The 24,063-nt window shown below is 40.4% G+C and overlaps 1 protein-coding gene across 9 annotated transcripts in view; it reads right to left on the reverse strand.

Annotated features, from left to right (window-relative positions):
* Nucleotides 1–20,685, reverse strand: part of DGKH (diacylglycerol kinase eta) — a 226,951-nt gene extending 206,266 nt beyond the window's left edge. For 4 of the 9 annotated variants that reach the window (XM_020977013.2, XM_020977012.2, XM_020977010.2 and 1 more), the window contains exons 1-2: nt 20,535–20,685; nt 11,376–11,603 (exon numbers count right to left, since the gene is read on the reverse strand). In XM_020977013.2, the coding sequence (XP_020832672.1) occupies nt 11,376–11,603; nt 20,535–20,594 (288 nt within the window). In that variant the 5' untranslated portion in view covers nt 20,595–20,685. Of the gene's footprint in view, nt 1–11,375; nt 11,604–11,804; nt 12,065–12,436; nt 14,171–20,534 lie in introns of those variants that run through there. The other 5 variants (XM_020977016.2, XM_078147617.1, XM_078147619.1 and 2 more) reach the window with 4 other exon arrangements.
* Nucleotides 20,686–24,063: the final 3,378 nt, after the last annotated feature.

The following is a 24,063-nucleotide window of genomic DNA, read 5'->3' on the forward strand; positions in this document are numbered from 1 at the left end:
ATACTTACTTATGCATGTATCTGTTATCCCCCCCCATACTGGAAAAAAGAGGTGGCAGTAATCAGTGTTGGAGTGAGTGTGGGAATATAGGCACACAGATGGGCTACTGTTGGTGTATTTGTAAAGTGGTCAAGCCATTAATGACTTCAACTTGGAACTATGTCAGAAGAGTTCCATATCGAAATCTCTAATGGTTTGAAATAGAATCTCATAGATATGGGTATATGTGTGTTTAAATGTACATATATGTATATATAATACACACATATATACATATACATTGCCCATATGACCTTTGACCCAAAAATTACACTATTAAGCATATACCCCAAGAAAGGCAAAGACAGAAACAAAGATCCTATATATACCAAAACATTCATAGCTAAGCTCCTTGTGGCAGTAAAGCAGGGGCAACAGAGTGGGTGCTTATCGATTGGGAAAGAAAAAAATGATGAGAATGGGAATGGGATGTAATTGGACAATAAGAAATGACAAATGGAAGGAATTCAAAGAAACATGGGAAAATAGGTATCAAACAACACAAAGCAAAATAAGTAGGATCCACAGAACAAAATACATTATTTCAACCACGAGAAATAGGAAAATCGAAGGTCCTAGAGAACAATTACTAAACATAACTCCTCCCCTACACAACATAAGGGGTGATGTTTTTGTTTAATTGGTTTTGTCAGAAGGAAAGGTGAGGGGAAGAACAGCTGATGATGGTTCTACTGACTTATATATACACAAAGCAATCGCTAAAAGAAATTAAAGAAATATAAGAAGAAGAAAATTCTGGAGAGATGTCTAGTATAAAGGAAAAGAGCTAGGCCCATCAGAAGAAAAGAAAGAAGTCCTTTGAGGCTGTTAAGTATTTCTATGGATTTCTAGTAGCAGAAGGCCCTATTTTCCTCAAAGTTCTTTACTTAGGGGAGAAAGAAGGGTCCACTGTGAAGAGTCCTGAATTGGAATCAAAGGACTTGGACTGAAAGGTTGACACTGCTACCAGCTTTTCCTCATTGATAAAATCTATAGTTTCCTCATCTATAAAAATGAGAATGGCCTAGATAAACCTGAAAGTCCCTGATGCCTTTAAATTGATGATCTTATGATCCTTAACTCAATCTTCTCTCCATGACCCTCACCATACCCCTAAACCCTATTCCACTGGAGGCCCTGGCTTACTGCCTTCAGGAACTGTATCATTAGTGATTTAAACTTTCAAGTGACCATTGTCCAGCAGGAAGAGTAGAGAGAGTCCCTGACCTCAATCCAGGACTTAAAGATATGAAGCCTTGGTATCCAAAACTGGAACCATAAATCCACATTTGTTATATATGAAGTTTAAACTCTCTGATTGGCACACTGTCATATTTAAGATGTGCCATGAGTTATATGGACAGCTAGATGGTGCACTGGATAGAGCACCAGGCCTGGAATCAGAAAGACTCATCTTCCTGAGTTCAAATCTGGCCTCAGACACTTAACTAGCTATGTGATCTTGGGCAAGTCACTTAACTCTGTTTGTATGGTTTCCTCATCTGTAAAATAAGTTGGAGAAGGAAATGGCAAACCACTCCAGCATAGTTGTCAAGAAAACCTCAAAAGGGGTCACAAAGACTCAGACATAACTGAAAAACAACTGAGCAATAACAATCAGTTATAAAGACTTTTCAGAGATGCTGACCTAAGAACTTAACCCCTATGGATAATATTGATTTTACAGGACATTGCGTTTCAAATTCCACATAACTAACATGCATGAACATGTGGAACACAGTCCATTCATAAAAGTCAGAGTTGATTGTAGCTTGAAAAATCATAACTGAAGAAAGAGAAAACTTAAAAACTCACTGTATGGAAACAAATCCCAGCAATTCCAACAAAGAGTATTTTCTAACCAACGCTTAATTATATGTCAAAAAGGTACATAGTGTACTAAATAAAAACACTGTCAACAATGATTACTAGATTTTAAAGTCAAAGAATCAAGATAAAACTGTATTTAATACCAAATTATGTCAATATCCACTCAGTAATCAACAGCTAATTATAAATTTGCCTAGGGAATCAATCAAACAACACTACACATTTATTAAGTGCTTGCAGTGTGGTAAAGATTAAGGATACAAAGAAAAGCAAAAAATACATCCTTGCCCCCAAGAAGCTCGCACTCTAATGGAAGGGAAAATATACAAACAACTAAGTACATACAAGACATACAGAGTCAACGAGAGGTGATTCCAGAGGCCAGGCACTAGCATGGAGGGGAAAGAGGGAGGACCAGGTAAGGCCTCTTACCTTATTTACATAAGGTGGAATTTGAGCTGAGAAAACTATAACTATCATAATAATAATAATAATAATCAACAGCCCTTTAAGTTTTGTAAAACATCACTAAAGCTTCACAGCAAGGTCTTTGTCATGGATCTATTCTTAGAAAACCTATCTATTAACTTTTTTAAAGGCAGACCTATAAAAACATTCACAGTGTAAGTGAAGTAGTCCAATACGAATGAAAGGTTCTACCTGGAAGTCATTAGAGTAGATCTCTGGTGTTCTTAACTATATTGTTTTCTTATGGTCTCCACTGTAACAACAAACATACAAGAACAACAAACAAAATGAGAATGGTAGGTCTAAATGTAGACAGCTTGAAATAATCTGTTGACTTACATACAAAATAAAGGCTTCATAATTTAGTAGAGCTCTAATCTTTAATTACAGTGTAGAGATCACCTTTAATTTGTAACCAACATGGAAATAATCTAGATTTCATAAACACAATATGCTATATATTATGCATCAAGGGCTATAGTTCCCAGTCTAAATTTAGTTCACATAACAGAAGCAAATTCGCAAACACAGTTAAAAATAAGTGTTCTATAAAGAGGAAAGGGGTTTTTTTTATGAATTTAAGATTGTATTTAGAGCCCTAAAGCCAAGGCTTGCGTTTTCATATATTAGTTCTGCTATTCAATACCTAGGGCTCTAGCATGTTCAACAAATACAACAAATACAACATCCCTACTTAGTGAGGAGGTAAGTTTTCTGCCTAGTAGAACTGTGCCTTAAAATTCGGCAAAAGAGGTCTGCATGTTACTGAAACCCTCCAAAAAGCCAATTAATTAAAATTTAGCATCTTACTCTGAAGACGAGTCCCTCATAGCCAAGTCAAAAGCTTATTTCTTTACAAAAAAAAGGATAAAGATAATCATAAATAGAATTTATGTAGAACTTTAAGGTTTGCAAAACATTTTACAAAAACCATATCTCATTTGATCCTTATAACAACCCCTGGAGGTTGCTATTTTTGTCCCCATTTTAAAAATGAAACTGATTCAATCAAAGGTTTAAATGTCTTGCCCAGACTCATATAGCTAGTAACTGGATTTGAACTGGATTTGGACTTAGTCTTCTGAATCCAGGTCCAAAGCTGCCTCATGGTACAAACAGTTTTACGTAAATGCAAATCTAACAAATATGGTTATCTGATTCCTCAAACTACAGACAACAAATTTGCATTTATAGCTATTAAAAAAGAAAAGGATGACCTGTACAGTCACACTGTCAAATAATTTCTAGCAGGAAATAAAAACTATGCGGGGTGTAATACATATACATACATATATGTGTACAATAACTATGGTTATCATAACCCAAAAGTTTAATTATGTTCAGCATGCTATTTAAGAGAACAGTTAAGTGTACACCACATTTTACAATAGTTTCCACCAAAAGGAGTTAAATTTTGTTTTATTTTGTCCTTTAAATAACCCACTTACATAATAACATCTCTTTCCCCAGTGATGTTAAAAAAAATGAAGTATCATGTCCTAAGAAAGATGAAGATTAGCAGGAAAACATTTAAAAATTTAAGTAAGGGTTGATATTCTGATACAACTAAATAAATGGCCAGTGGCATTTTCCAAATCCTCACCACTCTCTCTCTCTCTCTCTCTCTCTCTCTCTCTTCTCTCTCTCTCTCTCTGTCTTTCTCTCTCTCTCTCTCTGTCTTTTTGTCTCTCTCTTCCCTCTCCCCACCCCCATCCCGGGCATTGTGCCACTTTAATCCTTCCCTACCAATAGCATCACTGGGTGTTCCTGAGTGCATAAAAGATTAAAACATTTTTTCTTGACAAACCTTCATGCTTGTCACAAAGCAATGAGAACATTCTCCTTCTTCAATAAGAATTTCCCCCTTTCAAAATACTCTCACTTCAAACTATGTATCTAAGATTAAAAGTGTATCTTAGGTACTCCCAGAACTAACTACTTCGGTGTCTTGCTATACTTGAGGTCCCCTCTCCCCACTCCAGTCTATTTCTAGCCAAATCCTTTCATCTCTGGGCCTTCACTCTTTTTTGTCAGTGTCATTCCACTAGCCATCAATAGAAAATATCTGCATATCGCACATTTAAATCACTATATATATATATATTTTTGCCTTAGGACAGAAACTAAATCAACATTTTCTACATGCTGAAATCATAACGGCTCAGAGTTTTAATATGATTCTGTTTCATACTATAATAACAAATAAGACCCTAATTAATTCTTTTTTTTCAATTGTCAATCTTTTTTTTCCTTCTTCCTTTCCCCCAATTCACACTGGGGGAAGGGGGAGTTGGGGGAACCCGTCTAACAAAGCAAGACAATTTCCCATGTTGGCCAGGTCCAAAACCATATGTCTCATTTTGCATATTAGTCTCTTCCCCTCTTAATCATCAGAGCTAGGTGGTACAGTGATAAAAGGCTGAACTTAGAATCAGGAAGATAGGAGTATAAATCAAGCCTCACACACTAGCTGTGTGATCTTGGGCAAGTCACTTTATCTGTCTGCTTCAGTTTCCTCAACTGTAAGATGGAAATAATAATAGCATCACCTCTGAAGGTCGTTGAGAAAATCAAACGAAATCTTATTTGTAAAGCCTATGGCACATAGTAGATACTATATAAATGCTAGCTTTTATTAATTTATGGATATACCAATTGTTCCTTAATGTTAAAAAATATTCCTTATTTGTGTTTTAACTATGGTATATACAGATTTTAGCAAAATTCAAACATGTTTTTGAATGTCAATAAGGCATTTACAAATGCAGAATAAAATATGATTAGTTGTCACATGTGCATTTTCACAAAAACTATTTTCCAAAACAAAAAAATTTAGTGAGAAGAGTGGCATTGTTTTATGTATTTTTGCAAATCTCTTCATAAAATCTGGCTTACTAGTAGCAAACTGCTGGGGCAGCTAGGTGGCGCAGTGGATAGAGTACCGGCCCTGGATTCAGGAGGACCTGAGTTCAAATCCGGCCTCAGACACATAACACTTACTAGCTGTGTGACCCTGGGCAAGTCACTTAACCCCCCATTGCCCAACCAAAAAAAAATAGTAGCAAACTGGATCCTCATATCTGCTTCTGCATTCAAGGTACCTTGAGGTGTTGTTTTAAATGAAGCATATAAAGAAAACCCTGCCTCACACAGATACATAGTTGGAAAAGGAAAGAGTAGAGTTTTTAGGCAAATAACATCTTGGTATTACTATGAAAATAGTTTTGACCTTATAGACTCTCTGAAAAGGTCTTGGTTTCTACAGACCACACTTTGAGAACCACTGATCTAATATGCTCCTTAAGAGATGGACTTCGATCTTAAAATAAATAGTATATTTGCTTAGGTCTTTAAAGCACTTGGAGTAATGCTCCATGACTGTTGTCAGCCAATATGTGTCATGTCCCAATATAGCCTTTTACTCTGATAATTTAATGTAATTACTATTATAAATTTTTTTTATATTCTTATGATGTTTAATATTAAAGCATAACCACATTTGAATAACCACTTAGGGTCATTTTAAAAGACCTGACGTTTCAATACTTTTTGAAGAAGGGTTAAAGTAATAAAAATAAGTTACCTCTGCCTTGATTTATGTAGCATACAATAAACTTTTAGATGTTACTTATGAATTGGGTATATTTAGAGAACTTTGTCTCAAGGGCCTTTGATGACTGAAAAGCAGAGGAAGTGAATTGAAATCCCATGGGGAAGGGATTATCTATGCTACTTGGTTGAGCTAAAGTCCCCAGTGCTTTTGGACAGTCCTAAAAGGTCTTCAGACTTAGGAAGTTATTTCTTTTTCTTTTTTTTTTTAAGCCATCCAACCATCCAAAGACAGGAACATCTCTTTGTAAATGGGCAGATTTCAGTGCATTAACTACAACACAGAACACAAACCCTCCTGTATTTGTATTTGACCAACAAATAATGTTAGGGGGAAAAGCCTGATTACTCTGAACATCTAAAGGAAAAACAAGTGCAGAACAATGGGGTAATTTTAACATTATTCCAAGGGATTTCTCTCTAGTAAATCTCTAAGAAGTTATCTATAAAAAGGGAAGAACTTAAAATGAATAACAGGCCTTCTAAAAGATGAAGGGTCAGGAGAGCCCTACCATAGAAAATGGAGAAGACAAGAATAGTTAGAAAAAGATGAAGAGAAGACTTGATAGGCAATTATCTTAACTGCCCCATGTTAGGTTCCCTAAATCAGCAGCTCTCTCATCACCTTCCAGCTCAGTGACTGATTTCTTTTTCTCTCTGTGGGAAATTGCCACATAATCCAAGAGCTGAGGCAGCTGTAAGATTATCTGTTGTTTCTATCCTGAATATCTGATGTGACTTCCTGAGATTCTACTTATCTGAATTCCTGAGTACTGTTTGTTGACAGTAGGGCTGGGATATAAACTGTACCATAATCATCAGTTTACAATCCAAAATCATGGTGGGAGGGGAGGTGGGAGAGAGAGAAAAAGAAGAGGAAAAAAGTATGTAGATCAGGGAAAGGAGGACTGGGTACAAACAATGCTGCATTTGATGTCAGAAGACCTGGGTTTGATTCTGAACTCTGACACTAGCTATGTGACCTTGGGCAAATAAATAACTTAACCTGCCTGGGTCTCATTTTGCTCACTTATAACATGATGGGGTCATATTCTTATGATGGTTCCGATCTCTTCCAGCTCTAAATCTGTGGTGCTATTGTTCTATGACTAGGGCATTGTAGAGAAGAGATGGGGAGGGGGGGTTAAAGAGGGTGAGGAAGAGAGAAGGAGAGGGAGAGGGAGAGGGAGAGGGAGAGGGAGAGGAGGGAGAGGGAGAGGAGAGAGAGAGAGAGAGAGAGAGAGAGAGAGAGAGAGAGAGAGAGAGAGAGAGAGAACGAACACATGAGGGGCCAGAAAAAGAAGACATAATGTAACTGAGGATTATATAATTCCTTGTTAACTTTAAAATCATGCTAGATCTTTTCCCTAGGCCTTTACTAAAAAGATAGCAGTCACACCCAGTGCAAAAATGTTACAATTCACTGTGTTCTTCACTGATGTCCAAATTACACCATACACTGGCTAGGGAAAGATCTAGGACCAGGCCTTAGGGCACACAACCAAAACCTCAGTTTCCTCATCTGCATACTAGAGATAATATTTATACTACTTTCCTCAAAAGGTTGCCTTGAGAAAATACCAAGTCATAAAATTGGTATTATTATTGTCAACACCAGAGAATAGCACATTAAAAAATTACACACAGATATTTGCTTATGCTTCAAACAAGGTAACGTTTAGGAGTCTCAGGCTTCCAAATATTGCTCTCAGGCTCTCTAAACCAGACACCAATGAGGTTTTGTAAACCTATTGTCTGAAAGAAAATTAAAAACAGTATCTATTTGATTACCACCAATACTTATATTTCTTTAAAAAAAAAAACAGCCAAGTCTGGAAATTTTTGAAATAAATTATTTTAAACTACTTTAGACATAAGGAAAGATATACTTACAGATCATAAAATAGAAAACCAAACTAATCTTCAAATATACAACGTATTATTACATCACTGAACTTAAACTGACTTGCTTTGCACCTGCTCACCGCTAAAAGAAACTGGGGTTGGGAAGAGGACAGCAGAGATATTTTGTAACAAGGTCAAGCAAAAAGCAAATTCATGTCAAAACAAGTTGAATGATAAATTCCTCCTCCTCCGATCACACTGGAGAATAGTGTCAATGTCAAAACATAAATCTTTTGACGACTTCCCAGTATGTAGCAAATGTTTGTTGATACTCTGTCCATTCCCCTAGAACAGGGAACTCAGGGAGGAAATAAAGGTTTCATAGGTATTCTAACCTTTGCAGAGCTGGTAATGTGTTGTTATATCTTTTGGGTTCTATTGTAATAGAAGGAAATGAAACTTCTGTTGAAACTGTGGAATTTGGGGTAGATTACTAGTCCTGAAGTCAGCTCTTCCTGTAGAACAGCTCCTCCAGAATATAAGAGGTAGGTAACCCTGATTGGTCAGTATAATATCCACCATTTCTAAACAACTTTAAGGGCTGCTAAGTGTTTTAAGTGTTATCTTAAATGGATCCTCACAACAACCTAGTGAGGTGGAAGCTATTATTGCCACAATTTTAAAGAGCATTTTACGGCCGAGGTTGAAAGAGATTAAATGTCTTGCCCAGGGTCACACAACTGATGCTGAAGTAGGGTTCAAACTCTGGGCATCTTTTCTAAAGAATCCTCTGTAGCCCTTCTGAGATTATTAACAAAGGGTTTAAGTAAGCTTTAAATTTGGATGACAGATGTCGACATATGAAAATGGTGGAGGATCTTGGTTAATTATAAAATTAATTGTCAAAATAATACTATTTGTGAAATTCAAAAGTAGCTTCACTTTTAAGGACCATTAAAGACCCAATTCTGGGGCTAGGTGGCCTAGTGGATAGAGCACTGGCCCTGGATTCAGGAGGACCTGAGTTCAAATCCAGTCTCAGACACATAACACTTACTAGCTGTGTGACCCTGGGCAAGTAACTTAACCCCATTGCTTAACCAAAAACAAAACAAACAAAAAAAAAACCCATTAAAGACCTAATTCTAGGCAAAACATATTTACTAAAAAATTGATTACTTGTAGTGTAAACAGGATTATTCATGAATGTTCTATTCTTTCCTCTAGAACAAATGCCCAATTAATATCCTAAAATCAATATTAGCTTTCTAGTCTCAGATTTGATACAACATCTAAAGTACTTACTATGTGCAAACAATGTGCTTATATGGGTCTCAAAATCTCCACTTCTTACAAGTACCAGTTAAACAGACTTGTTACATTTTACTGAAGTTAAAGATCTTGGTGCTTGTATTGCTCTAAGTTTCCTTTCAAAGTATGGGTTAATCTTGATATCAGACAATTTGGGGACTATATCTTTTTATTAACATACAAGTAGACACATATAGCTAATGATTCTTTTATATAATGTTCAAAGATTTGCAAAGTGCTATCCTTATAAACACCTTGGGATGCAGCATTATTACCATGTAAGACATTTCAAAGAAACAGCCTCTGAAAAGATAAGTGATTTATCTATTCAAGCAGGATCTTAACTCAGGTCTCCTGACTCCAAGTCCTACACTATCTAATACCACACATATGTGATATACTTGTGTAGTATATACATATACATATGTAAATATATACTATATGTAAGTACATATTTACATAAATACTTTAACACTTCATTTTAACATATTGTTTTCTCCAAAAGTATACTTAAAATTTGACTTTAAATTATATGCCAAAATAAACATCACTACATAAGTTATTATAAAAATATATTTATTAAGTATGTAAATTTTCAATTTAAGAAAGGTCATATTTTGCTTATCCTTAATAGTTTAAACATGCTGTGAAACATTCCTTCCTAATTTATATCAAAAGTTCAAAATCCTAACCAGTAAACCTTAAAAACAATCAAAACTACCAAAAACTGAGAGCAAGACTTGTGAATTTCAGCAAGTCATCTAGGTTTAGGAAATTCAGTGTGTACACTCCCACCTGGAAGGTCAGGAATATCATTTTAGATAATTGCCTGGGGCAAGGAGCTTAAGTTACTGGCCCACAGTCACACATCTAGTATGTATCAGAGGCAGGATGTGAACCAAAATCTTCCTGATTTCAAGGTCACTCTTACATCCACTAAGGCAGGCTGCCTCTCAAAGTGCCAAATAGCAAACAATCATAAATTATCACAAGATATTAACAAGAACAAATTGGTAAGAACAAACCCGTGTAAAATATTTTTGATCGTTTAACAAATGCAACATTACATTTAACTTTTTAATGGATTCAGTTATATTAATTTTAGAGGCAAATATAAGAGGGCTAACACATAGTGCACACTATTTTATGACACTAGTCTACTCAGTTTAAGCACCAATTTACACAACAGTCTCCACCCAGCATCAACTGGCTGCCTTTTGTTAATGGTCTTACTGTTCCAATGATGATCTCACTCATTGGATAAAAGAAATGGGACTATTTTAAATAATACTTTCTGACTAAATTTGATACCTACATAACATGCACATATCTTATTGGCTTTCCCCCTTTACGAACGAACCCTGAAATTGAGTCAACTTTCAATAAATGATTCAGGCATCTTCAAAGCGAACAATCCTCATACATCTCTGAATGATGACTTCAAAATGGGCAAAACAGAGTAGCAGACACACCTACTCCCCGTGCAGCATAAAGAATTGGCTGTTTTTTACAAGGTTTAGTGGAACAGATGCTCCCCTCGTTTCAGTACTCTGAAATCCATGGGACAGAAAGCGAGGCCAGCTGCTTTTACCACAGGTTTCCGTTTTAACTGCTAAGAGCTTTTACCACCGGCCAGTCCCTGCTGTGGCTCGATCCCAAGAGGCTGCAGCGATCAAAAGGGGACAGAGAGTGAATCTTCCCCCCTCCCTGAGGGGCAGGAGAGGGTAAAGCCTGGTCTGGTTGGGAAAAAGGGAGATGGACTTTGCTGCTGCTTTCCTCCGCTCTGCCGCTCTCCGCAACTTGCACACAGAGCCACAGCTTCACCAACTTGCTCGACGTTAGACTAATGGCCTCGTACACGTGGAAAAATGCAAGCTGTTCAGCCCAAAGTAGGAACAAGCAGCAGAGCGCTAACTTTTTTTTTTCCCACGCCCCTTTACCTCCGTCTTTTCCGAGGCTGCCAACCCCGCCCCTCGGAGCTCGCCCACTCTTTACGCACATGCCCCTCCCCTGGCCTTTCTCCCAGGTCTCCTCCTCTTTTTTTTTTAACCCAGTCCCAGGTCCTCCAAATGCTCGGATGCTCTCCCCCTCCTACTTTCCAGCAGCCTCGGAGCTCTCAGGCGCAGATGCTCCAGAGCTCGCAGACCAGGCCCACAGCGCAGATGCCCGGGGTCCTGGCCCGCGTGGCCCTTGCACCTCTTCCGCTACACCCCCTTCCTGGCCCCCGTGCCCTCGCCCGCAAGCACGCGCTCAAAGAACGTGCAAACACGCACCCTCACCTTGCTCCGGATCTGCCCCGACGTGGACACTTTCCGTATCAGTTTCTGCGGCCCCTCGTGCTCCGCCTCGCTGTCCGACGACTCGTCTCCCGGGCCGGCGGGGCCAGCCGCGGGGGCGGCTGTAGCTGAGGCTGCCGAGGCTGCGGTAGAGGCGGCCGAGGTGGCTCCGGCAGCGCCCGGGGGGTGGTGCTGGACTCCGGCTCCGGCCATCCTTTCTGACTCCTGCGGGAGCACAGCACCGCCCGGTGGGGGCGGCGGTCGGTCAGAGGGCGCCCCGGGCCCCGAGGGATCCCCGCCGCCGCCGCCATATTCAGCTCCCCTCCCACCCCCGGCACTGCCTGGGGAGAGGAGGCTGGACACCGCAGAGCCCCTTCTCCCCTTCGACCACTCCCGCTTCCCACGGGATCCAGGCCCGCTCCCTACTGGATGGATCCCTGCTGCCTCCTGCGTTGGAGCCGGGCCCCCAAACCTCCTCTGTTCCGGCCTCCCCGACTCCCTGCCCGGGATGGCTGGCTGGATGGATGATGGATGGATGGATCAGTGTGCGTTAGTGAGACTGCAAGGGGCTACCCAGGGCTCGGGGCAGCTTGCCGGGAAGGGAGGGACAGAGGTGGCGGGAATTCTCCCTCTCCACCTCTTCCTTCTCCTTCCCTGTGGACCAGGGCTGCAGGACGGGCGCCGGGCTGTAGGCAAGAGGGAGGGGAAAAGTCAACCTCCGCAGCAAACCCTAGCGGCCGGGGCCGACGAGCATCCCCAGTTCCCAGCCTCTGTAGCGGCGGTGTTTTCCCTCCCTCCGGTTCCCGGCAGCCTGGGAGAAATATTTTCTAGTTCCCCTCCCTTTCCCGGGAGTGATTTCTCCCTTCCTGCTTTAACTCCGGCCCCCGCACCAGCTTCCCCTCTTTGATTTGCGCTTGTCCCACGGTAGGCTGCTCTGGCCAACGATCTGAGCCCATCTCTCTAAGGAACGTTCTCTCCCACCCAGGGAGTCCGGCCAGTGCACTGGAACCCAGGGATTCCTCCAATCTCTGCTTCTTACATGCCCCCTCGACTCCTACCTTTTTCTCTTCCTGCTCCCACTGTCCTCGCCCTCTCGGCCCAACAAGTGGCTCTCTTTGGTGAGATGTTGTCTTTCTTCTCTGCCCCCCCACCCCCGCCCCCAGAGAGTGCACACGGAAGGGAAGGGCTAGGCTGATCCCCGCCTGTGTTTAGAGCAGAGCATTTTCCGGGAGGCTTGGACTCGGCTCAGAATTATTCGTTCAGAAAGACAGCGATCAGTTAAGCTAACAGGAAACAGGGAAGGGTGCGGAGGGTATATAGAAGCAGACAAAAGCACAGCCTAAGACATCAGCAGAACATAAAGCGTCGCTGTGGCAGCAGCCTTAACCTGGACTGTGTGCCACAAAAGAATCCATCTCCAACAAGCTATTAAACAAACGCCCAAGGATGCCAATATCAGAAGTACTGGGACAGCCACTCCCTACCCCCTGGCTAGAACTAGAAGAAATGTGATGTACAGGCTACAGCTGTCCTTTGCCATACATCTGGCACCTAGGGGAAGTGGAGCCTCAGGTGGTGACTGCACGCTTTGTTCGGAAGTAAGCCCCATACTGAAATACACACCCTGCTGTCAGAGGGATGGAAAATACGGGGCGGGGGTGGGGGGAGAGGAGGGGAATACTCTCCAGGATTCTCTAAGTCACAAATGTTTTTTTGCTCATTCCAAGAGCTGAACTCCAGACTGTGGTGTTCACTGTGTTTTTTAAGTAAGTCAAATACTTCCTGCCAGACTGTAGGGATATCTTTCCACCACTCTTGTCCCTCCTTGGAACATTCATAACCATCTGTGCTCACTGAGAGGGGATGGGGACCGGGAAGGGAGATATTTTTAAATTGACTTCAAAAATGCAACGTTGCCCTTCATAGTTTCAACAGTTGATTGGTTCAGTTGGCACAGCTGGGAGTTAATAGTTAAGGTTCCCTCCCCCAAGGACGCAAAACCAATATAACTACTGCAACAGATTGTGCATAAATCCATCTAAATGTAAAATATTTCTGATAGCAAATTTTCTAAGATCCTGAAGCACTAGTTTTTTTCAAGGCTTTGCTTTCTTTGTAAAAAAATAAAAAGAATAAAAGAAAATAAGGGACTTACTCTAAAGTGTTATAATCCGCTACAGAAAGCATATAAATGTATGAAGATTTGGAACTGGAATCGATCTTACAGGCCATCTAGTCTGACCCCCGGACATTCTAGAGGAGGAAACTGAGGCAGTTCCCTAGTGTCACGAAGGTGGGTGAGTAGAAAAATCAAGATCTGAGTATAGGGTTTCTAAGGCCAAATCCAATATACTTCCCACAATACCATGCCAGTTCTCATATACTAGAGGGAAAACACCATTTTTTAAATAATGTAATTAATGGAATCTGTCCATACCTAGATGTTATGATGCATCCTGACCAGTTTGGAAATGTACAGTAGGAAAAATGATGAGCTTGTAGTCCCAGCACCTCCATTTGAATTTGATCTCTGCCACTTAACTACCTGTGTGACCTTGAACAAGTTACTCAGCCTCTCCGAGCCTCAGTTTCCTTATCTGTAAAATAAGATCACCCAAAACACCTCTAAAGTCCCTTCCAACTCCAGACCTATGCTCTTATGATTAACACCACCTTTTTCATGGGAATTACTGAAGGAAGATAACTTTATTTTTTTAGAACAGTAAACTGTTCTTATCGAAAAAGTTCACTTGCTGCTTGGAAACTTAATAGGAATGAAAACTGAGTAATTAAAAAAGATTGGCTATTGCTATGCTTAATGAAGGAAAACATGGAATCTTCAAAACTGTGAAAATGCAGTAATTTTTAAAAACAAATTCATTAATGCCTAAATAGAAAGTATTAATCCTGTGTTTTTCCAATATGCTTTACCTAGCTAAGGTAAAACTCATCTTCTGTTTGGTCATTTCTTTGTCAATTGCTGCCTTCCCAAAAAATAACATGGTTTTAGCATGGCAAGAGGCAAATTTCCCATTCTGTCTCCTAATATCTGTATTTTCACCTAGCAGTTCTAATAAAGCTCAAGCAAAATAAAATTTTAATTAAAATTAGATGAAATGCTCATTCTCATATTGAGTTGTATTTACAATTTCTGCTTTAGAATAAAATATTCTAGCCAAACAGTCACAAATACACTGCAATGCATGCCTTAATATTTTTCACTCGTTTGCCTTCCCTACAAGTTTCTGGCACAGAAACTCTGGACCTAATGGGGTTAAGTAAGAAAATAAAAGGATCAAATAAATCCCCTCTCTTTTGTCATAAAAATTGGATGTTTAAAGATAATTTTAAACAGTTTTATGTGCAATAGTTGGGCAATTAGTACATCAAAGGAAGTACATGCATTACCCCATTGACACCTAATCTTACCACAAGATTTACATTTTAGTCTCTATTTACAAACTTGGTTGTGGGTTTAAATGTAGCAACAGCTTCCCCTTCCCAAGTATGGATCTCTTATTGTTAACTGGCCCCTGTGGTACTATACTTTCAGAGCAGGAATAATGTGACAAAGGAAGAAAGGAGCCTAAAGGAAAAGTCCATCTATCCTCACTTCCCCAGAAAGCCTCAACTAAACTGCCCTTCATTATTAGCAATAATAATTGTTGACATTTACGCAGAACTTCAGTATTCTTTGGGGAGAAAAAGCTACAACCAGAGCATGCTCAGAGCTCTCTAGTTACTTGCTGGGTCATATACTTGTTAACTAGAACCTTCCATGATGAATACTTTAATATTTGCTTAATATTCTTTTCTTGTAGATTATTTTCCCCAAAATTGATCAGCAATTGAAATGTACTAATGTACATATCTTAATAGTTCAGCATATCAGAAGTGGAAAACAAGTTGTAAATCCATTTAATTTTACATGTTTCTTTACTTTTAACTTATTAACTTAAAACTTTCAGCTGCATATTTGAGTTATTTTTTAATATTTTGCAGATTTTTAAAAAATGTGGTTACTTTAAAACTAGAAAATTTGGAATTTGACCTGTTACGAACAAACAAATTTACAACCTATACCTGGCACCCAAAAGAGTTTATCCAGTTAGTCCAAAAGCGTGTTGTAGGCTCTTACAATATGCCAGGGCACTGTGCTAAGCACTAGGAAAATCTACCACCAGCCAATCTACCACTAAGCTAATATAGGTACACGTCAAGAAAGAATCATTGTGCTTATGGTTTACTAACTCAAAGTAATGTCTTATTTTTATAGATATGTAATAGTGTAAACAAAAATAATTATCTAGTGCCACCGTGAAATCTCCCCCCCCCATCATGCTAGTTCGTTCCACCCACATTTATCTTGGCTATATTTTGCATATACCTATATATGTATGTCTTGTCTCCCCCAACCAGACTGTAAATACATCAAGATTAGGAACTATTTCACTTTCTTCTTTCTGACATTAGTAATCACTTATTACAAGCTTGTTAATGGACTGTATTCCCAACACCTAGCATAGTACCTGGCACATAGTAGGCACTTAATAAATACTTGTTGGTTTGCTGATTGATTACAACCAAATCTAAATCATGAATCATTATATAAGTCTAAATGGTTTCATTTCTAATCCCCAGAATGATGGCCAGTGGAAGAAATAGGGGATTTTTGAAGTCAGGGGACACAGGTTTGAGTATAGACTTTGCCAACTTATTAATTTGGACAAATCCCTTAACCTTTCTTGACTTTAGTTTCCTATCCTGCAAAATGAGGGTGTCAAACTGAATGACATCTCCAGTCCCTTCTGGCTTGGAATCTACATAGACTATGATTTTCCCAAATAAGAAATTTGAAGAATTATACCATTTTTAAAGTTAAGATACTCAAGCATCCAAAATACACTTCTGTCTAGCGTTTATAATTCCTTATTTTAAAAATCCAGGCACTCCTGCAACTACAGACCCTTAGGACATTGAAGTCATTAAAACTATCTACTTTTCAGCGTTTTGGGGAGGAGAGCACTAATTCAACTGTAAGATCCTTGGAAAACCTGAAAGCACCACAAAGGGTAAAGTGGTATTATTACAGCTTTGGTAGGCCTTCCAAATATAGATATTGTTATCCTGTCCCTAGAATTTAGTATTTTCCAAACTGATTAAACAACTTAAATTCCAATTTGGAGAAAAAAGGATTCTATGTAATTTTATACTTGATTTGAAAAATCATGCTTTTGAGATCATGTAGGCTCAGCATCAACATAGACCTCAACACACCTGATGTGTTTCTGTGTTTTCCATATACTAGACAGGTAAACATCTTAGTGTTTGAATATGAATTCAGAGATTCTTTTGAGGCCAATTTTCCTCTGAAAATTTTTGCTTACTTTTTCCATATTCTATCACTCCTCAGTGGTTTCATTGAACCTGTAAGAATCAAATTATTTGAGGGGGAAAATATTGAAAATGTGGTCTTGAGCCAGAGTCCTTGGTAATTAAAACACCACTCCCAAACTACTTTTATAATTGTTGGCTAGATTTCTGACTTCATGCCTCTTTATAGCAGAGACATGAAAGGTGAAAGTGGCAGCTAAATACACCCCCATATCTTTGAAAAACCAATTCAGTAAGTTAAGTAATGATGCATAAAACTGCATTAAGACTTCTAGAACATTCTATTTCCAGTGGATTTTACTTAAGTCCATTTTACATGGCATAATTAAAAACAACTCAACTATCTTTTAGTAACCCCTCCCCACCCTTAATCAATTCAGTGTCTTCCCTTACTAAATAAATGTCAAAATTATAGCTACTGCCTTTCTGCTTTATACTTGGCTGTATCACCTTGAAAGTAGTATTCAGCCCTGGAGTCAGGAGGACCTGAGTTCAAATACAACCTCAGACACATAACACTCACTATCTGTGTGACCCTGGGCAAGTCTCTTAACCCCATTGCCCAGCCAAAAAAAAAAAGCAGTATTCATATATCATTAATTATCAAAGGTGTTAGACATAAGGCAAGGCACAGGGTTTATGTCTATCATGTCCTTCAAGGCTCAGTTCAGACTTGTTCAGGAGGTCCTATGTCAGTCCTCCATCTCCTAGCCTTTTTCTCTCTAAGATTACCTTCCATCTACTCTGTAAGTATCTTTTATATCTCATCTTCTGCATTAAAAGGTAAGCTTCTTGAGGTCAGGAGTATTTTCTGTTCTTTCTTCTCTCCCTCCCTCCACCTAAGGATAGTTTCTAGCACATAGTCCTTAATGAATGCTGGTTGATTGATTAATTGTTAGGATATTTGAATTTCTCAATTTAGACTCACGATTGTAAGTTTAACATTCAGTGTAAGCCCTTACAGATCATAGGCAATACAGCAAAAGACTCCCTAAAATGTAAACTTCTTCCACTAAAGAAACATAATCTTGAATATTCTTACCTACACATTTTAATATAAATTAATTAACACAGGAAAATACTAAAATGGCCTATATTTGAATGTGTTTACCAGCTAATGTTCTCTGGAGCTATCCAATTTAAAGGGAGGGCATAAGTTGTTCAGAGTCAAAATATATTCAGAACAATCTGATGGTTTTTCTCCATCACTCCAAATCTCCCAAAGATTTTGAGAATATTCAAAAGACATCTTTGCTTCCCTTTCCCTCCCCCTTTGACATCTGCCCTACTTTTAATATGTGAGTGACTATTCAATTCTACTTCCTTTTTGAATAACAACTAGCAAATCCCATATTGGTATAGTAGAAGTTAAATGGGTCTTTGGCAGATAGGTATAACCACAGGATTGCAAAACAGTGACTATCATTTATGCCATGTATCCATAAACTGTTTAAACAGTGGTGGTTTTGTATTTTTAAGCAATCAAGGAAATGGATTGTTCGCATATTTTAAAAGGAAACACTGTATTTGGATTGCTAAAAAGTGTCTTCTGGAGAAAACCTGATTATTTAAATTGGAGCACTCAGTATATAAACTTTCACCTTTCCTCTACACATTTCACAGAAAGGCCCTAATAAACACCCTAAAAGAGAATGATCACGTGATCATTAGTGAATGAAGTATATTCTATGGGAATCAGATGAAGGTTTTAGTCCCTTTCATGTTTAAAACGTACTTTAGACAAAGAAAAGAAAGTACCTTCCCTTTTGCTAGGTGCTAAATAATATTGACATCAATGACCTAATTAAAACAGGTAGCTTTTCCCCTATCATTAAAAAAAAATTCCATTTTGTGATTAGTTGCTTATAAAAACCACAGCATTCAAAAGTGACCCTGAACAGAAGTCTTTAAAAATAAAAGCACACTATAAAGCACTTGCTATATATATGTTATATCATTTGATCACAACCCTGGGAGATCAGTGCTATTGCTATTCTCATTTCACTGAGGAGGAAACTGAAACTGAGAGGTTAAGTGACCTGCCCAGGGTTAGGAAGCTAACAGATCTCTGAGGTAGTATTTGAACTCAGTCTTCCTCACTCCAGGTCCAACACTATCCACTTTGATGCCACCTAGCTGCCTTAATACTGTTACGAGTAAGACTACCCTAGACTTGGCAGTCTCTCTTACAGGCTCCAACTTAAAAATTGGATTCTGAGACTTTAATCTTCATTATAATTTAATCTCCATAAATAGGCATAGTAAAAGTAAAAATGAGCAAATAGGGGCATGCTACTTTTGAAATAAGCATAGACAGCTGAAATTACAGATGGATGGGTGTGGAAGAATTCTTCTGAAAAGATGGCTAGCAGAAGGCAGAAAAAATTATACTGAGCAAAGGAGTGGGAAGCAAATGACATCGGGAAAGAAGAGAAATAGACACCTGTATGTTGAAAGGGGACCTTTATATCACACTGTAGATTCACCCTACCACCAGGCCTCCCATGAAAGACTACATCAGGTAAAAATATTAGCAGTAATAGTGATATCTTAGATTATGTCATTTGATCCTCACAACAATCCTGTGCCATGGATTGTACAGGCGCTATTATCTCCATTTTACAGATGAGGAAACTGAGGTTCATAGAAATGAAGTCACTTACAGAGATAGTGTAATCCCAGATCACGCCCTGAAAACAAATTTTGATGGCCTTCCCCAGACTTGGTCAAGGCTTTTCTTGACCTAGGCTGGGCAGAAATTAAACTGGGGGGAGGGCAAAAGGGGGAGCCAAAAATGAGTGAACGGTCAGCTCATATTGGGGAATAAAAGGTTCTTGGGGTGAGGATTCTCAGACTGAGTCCCTGAAAAGAGTTCCCAGGTGGTTCAAGCTATCTGATAAAGAAGGCAAGAGGAAGGGTAGACTAAATGAAATGAAAAGCCCACCCCTCCCCCTTTCACTTCTGCCCCCCCCAACTCTTCCCGGTCTCCTCCCCTTTAAGGACACACACACATTACCAACTACTCTTGGGCACTGAAATTATCCAACATCCGTGTTTCATGTACAGCCAAATCCTGGACTAAGCTACAGCTCCCTTCCCGCTTCATCTCCAGCGAAACCCTTTAACACCACGAGAACCCAGTGCTTTTTGGAAGATGATAAGGAAGGATACTTGACACCGATTCCAATTTACTCATCTTGCTCCAAAGCCAAGGTAGTGAGTGAGTGGTTGCTTTCAGGAAGCCCAAGAGCTTCAGACTGATTTGAAGAGCAGTTTCAGACCAGAATACCCACTCCCGGCATCCAAATAAACGTCCCACATAACCCAAGTTCCTATCACCCTTCCCTCCTTTTCCAAAATGAGATTTTAAATAAAACAAGCAGTTCAGTACAATTGCATGACAGCCTACTCAAGAGAAAGGGGGGAAAACCCCGGCAATTTCCTGCCCACCAAGCTGGGGACATATCCTTAAACTAAGCCTTGGACAAAGGGGCTACGGACAACAGGGAGAGGGGAAGACTTCGCACTAACTGGCCAGGAGGGACGAAGGAGGAAGCGCTGATATTGGGTGGGGGAGCAGCTGGGGACCTCATCTTCGGCCATTTCCTGAACGAAACCCGCTGCCCCGACCGGAGGAGGAGGAGGAGGAGGAAAGAAAGGGGGGGGGGGGAAGAGGATCAAGGTAAGACGAGGCAAGCGCTTGGCGGCGGGGGCTGGGGTGGGGGTGGGGGACCTTGCCTGCGCATTGCACATCGTACCCACCAGTTCCTCCCATACCGGGCTGCGGGAGCTGTAAGAGGAATACACGTGCTGTGGCTCCATCACATCCAGCCGGCTCCAGTCCGCCGGCAGGGATCGCTACCTTGCCAGGGGCAGCCAATGCTTGCGTCCCGGCGAAGCGAGGCGAGGCGAGGCGAGCTGACCTGCGGGGATTGTGGCTGCTCCGGCCACTGCTCTGGACGTCGCTTCTTTCCCTGCTCTTCCTCCTCCTGCAGCTGTTGCTGCTGTTGCCGCTGCTGCCGCTGCTGCCTCCGCCCGCCGTCTCCACCGCTACCGTCCGGGACAAGTGACCTGCTTTCCCGGCTATTCGCTTTTCTTCCGCTGAGCTGTTGGCTCCGGCCCCCCGCTCCCACCCCCCCACCCACCCCCTTCCCGTGCTTTTCCTTCTATCCTGCTCCTCTTCTTCCTCCCCGAGGCTCCTCCAGCTCTCTCAGTCCTGCCGCCGCTGCCTCCCACGGACGGAGAATCCTCCTCCCCCTCCCTCCTTTCCTCCTCCTCCTCCTCCCTCCCGGAGCTGGCTGCCAGGCTCGCGGGCTCCCCTCCCTCTCGCTCCTTCCTCCAGGGCTCCCGAGCCGCAGCGGCCTCCGGAGTCACACGTGACCCTGCTGTCATTCCATATATGGCATGGAACCGAAAGCAACCCGCTCCACCGTCACTAGCGCCCGGGAAGCTACGCTGAGCTGTTGGGACAGGAGGGAGGAAAGCGAGAAGGGATCGCGCAGGACAGGCTTTCCCGCGGGGCAGCCAGCCTAGTGTGGTGGCCCTTTTTTGGCAACTGATCAGATCACTGAGAGAACCTGTAGGGACAGGACCTGGATCTCCTGGAGGAGCTGAAGGGGCTGAGGATGAGATTCAGTTGCAAAATAAGTGTCCTTCTCCTCCCTCCCTTTCTTAGCTTCTGTCCTAGTAAGATTCCCTACAAAGACTTCACTGGGTTTTAAAACCAGATGAGGGTCACAATTTGGGAATAGACAGTGTAATCTTTAGATGCCACCTTCCTTCTTCATTTTTTTTAGTCCCCTCCCAAATCGGGCACACACATTACACCCAAATCAACTCTTTTCAGTCTCTGAATTTAGCAGCTGCCCACCTCTGTTTCAGCTGCCTGCCTGCCCAAGCGCGTTGAGGATTATTCGAAATCATATTTGACGTAAACCGGCTTAAACAGTGCATGGAAGATAATCGTGTGCAAGAGCTGTTAACATGGTACTTCCTGGCCAAGCTGCTCCAGAAACATTTTATTCTTCAGGATGTTGAACATTTTGCATCTGTAAGAGGGGCTTATCTGCAAGAGGGTAGTTCCTCTATCATACAATAATTTCGTAATGTTGCTACATCAGGGGTGTACTCTAAATGAACCAACTGACAATTTTCCTGTTGTTCTAAGAGTTGTTAAAAGTGTAAGGAACAAATTTACAATACACCACAGTTCAAGCAAAAGTAACATTTTACTTGCCAGATCTTCTTTAAAGGGTATTTTATTCCCAAAATATTACAATACCTGAAAACATAAAGGTTTCACTGCTACTTCTTCAAACAGAAAATGGTAGGACCTAGAGCTTGGAGGAGACTTAGGGATTCTCTTAGAGGCCTAAAAAGGTACAGTGACTTGCTCAGTGTCACACACCTATCTGTTGACAGAACCAGGCCCAGAATAGAGATCTCCTGACTCCCAGTACAATATTTGGAAGGAGAGTTAACTAAGATTAAGGACACAGGTAAAAAGAAAAGATCAAATGGAGAAAAAATGCATACTGGGCACCAGTAGAAAGAGAGGCAGAAGCAGTAGAGAAGAAATATTCCAATATTTTTAAACCTACACAAATTCATATAGGTGTATATGCATATACATGTATACACATACTCAAAAAGTTGAAAGCTTTAAGAACAAGAGAGGAAAAGAGACAAATTTCCACTAGTCTGCAAGCTTTTTTCCTTGGGGGGTGGGGGGGAGGAGCTTTAATGGAAAGTAACTTTACTAGTTAAAAGATAGCAACCTATCCATGCCATGTTTTTCACAATATTCATAGATTTTGAAAGACCTCAGAAATCATCTGGCCCAACCCTGTCATTTTACAGATAAGGAAACTGAGATCCAGACAGATTAAGGGACTTGCCAAAATTCATATAGGTGAAGGACAAGAATTTGAACCCAGGTTCCCCAACTTTAAACCCAATATTCTTTAAACTGCTCTATGATGTTACAGAAGTAGAGTTGTTTTTCATGATGAACCTGATGGTCTTTCTTTCTTTCTTTCTTTCTTTCTTTCTTTCTTTCTTTCTTTCTTTCTTTCTTTCTTTCTTTCCTTCCTTTCTTTCTTTCTTTCTTTCTTTCTTCCTTCCCTCCTTCCCTCCTTCCTTTCTTCCTTTCCTTTCTTTCTTTCTTTCTTTCTTTCTTTCTTTCTTTCTTTCTTTCTTTCTTTCTTTCTCTTTTTTGGTGAGGCAATTGGGGTGAAGTGACTTTGCCTAGGGTCACACAGCTAGTAAGTGTTAAGTGTCTGAGGCTGGATTTGAACTCAGGTTCTCCTGACTCCAAAGCCAGAGCTCTATTCACTTCTCCACCTACCTGCCCCTGGTTTTTCTTTCTTAATAATGTTTTTATGATTGCTTCATGTGCTACATATACTGAATTCTAGCACCCACACTCTTTAAAAGATCAGTATCTCTTAAATCAATTCAACAAACATTTATTGAGGAGAGGGAAGATACAGATGTAGAGATAAGTAAATACAAGATAATTTAAAGAAAAAGAAAGCGCTGATCATTAGATGGAAGGAAGGAAAGGGGCAATTTGGAAAGGTTTTAGTAGGAAGTGACACCTAAGCTGGACCTTGAAGGAAGCTAGGGAGAGTTGAAGTGAGAATGCATTCCAAGTATTGAGCATAATGTGAGTGAAAGCATAGAAATCAGAACTAAAACAAGTTCAGGGAATAGTAAGTAGGTCAGTTTGGCTGGTATATAAAGAAGTCAAGAGAGGTAGGTTGAAGATAGACTGAAGAGGCCTTTAAGTGCCAAGCTAAGGAGTCTCTATTTTACCCTAGAAGCAATGGGGAGCCTTTGAACCTTCTTGAGCAGGGGAGGGACATAGCCTTCTGCCTCAGGAAGGTTATGCAGGCAGTCTTTTGGAGGATGGATTGGGGGCACTTTCAGAGTGGAAGGCAAGAGACCAGTTAGGAGGCTGTTTCAATATTCTAAGTGAGAGGTTATGTGTCTGAACTAGGATACTGATTATTAGATCCAACCCAACAATTCAAGCTTATAGAGATTCACTTGAATTCAAAAAGCAAATGATTAAATGCCTATTATGAGAGATGGCTCTCATCATAATAATATATAGCTCTCACAATAATAGAGGGATGGGGCAAGATACATACATGGGAAAGGAGGTGACACAAAAAAAGATATAAATAAAATTTAAAAATAAAATTTAAAAATAAAATAAAAGTGCCTATTAGGAACAAAGTACTGGTGATGAAAGGTATTCTGGGCTGGACTTGACTCAAGTCAGTCC

Source organism: Phascolarctos cinereus, unplaced genomic scaffold, assembly GCF_003287225.1.
Source record: "Phascolarctos cinereus isolate Bilbo 61053 unplaced genomic scaffold, phaCin_HiC Scaffold_7;HRSCAF=346, whole genome shotgun sequence".
NCBI lineage: Eukaryota > Metazoa > Chordata > Mammalia > Diprotodontia > Phascolarctidae > Phascolarctos > Phascolarctos cinereus.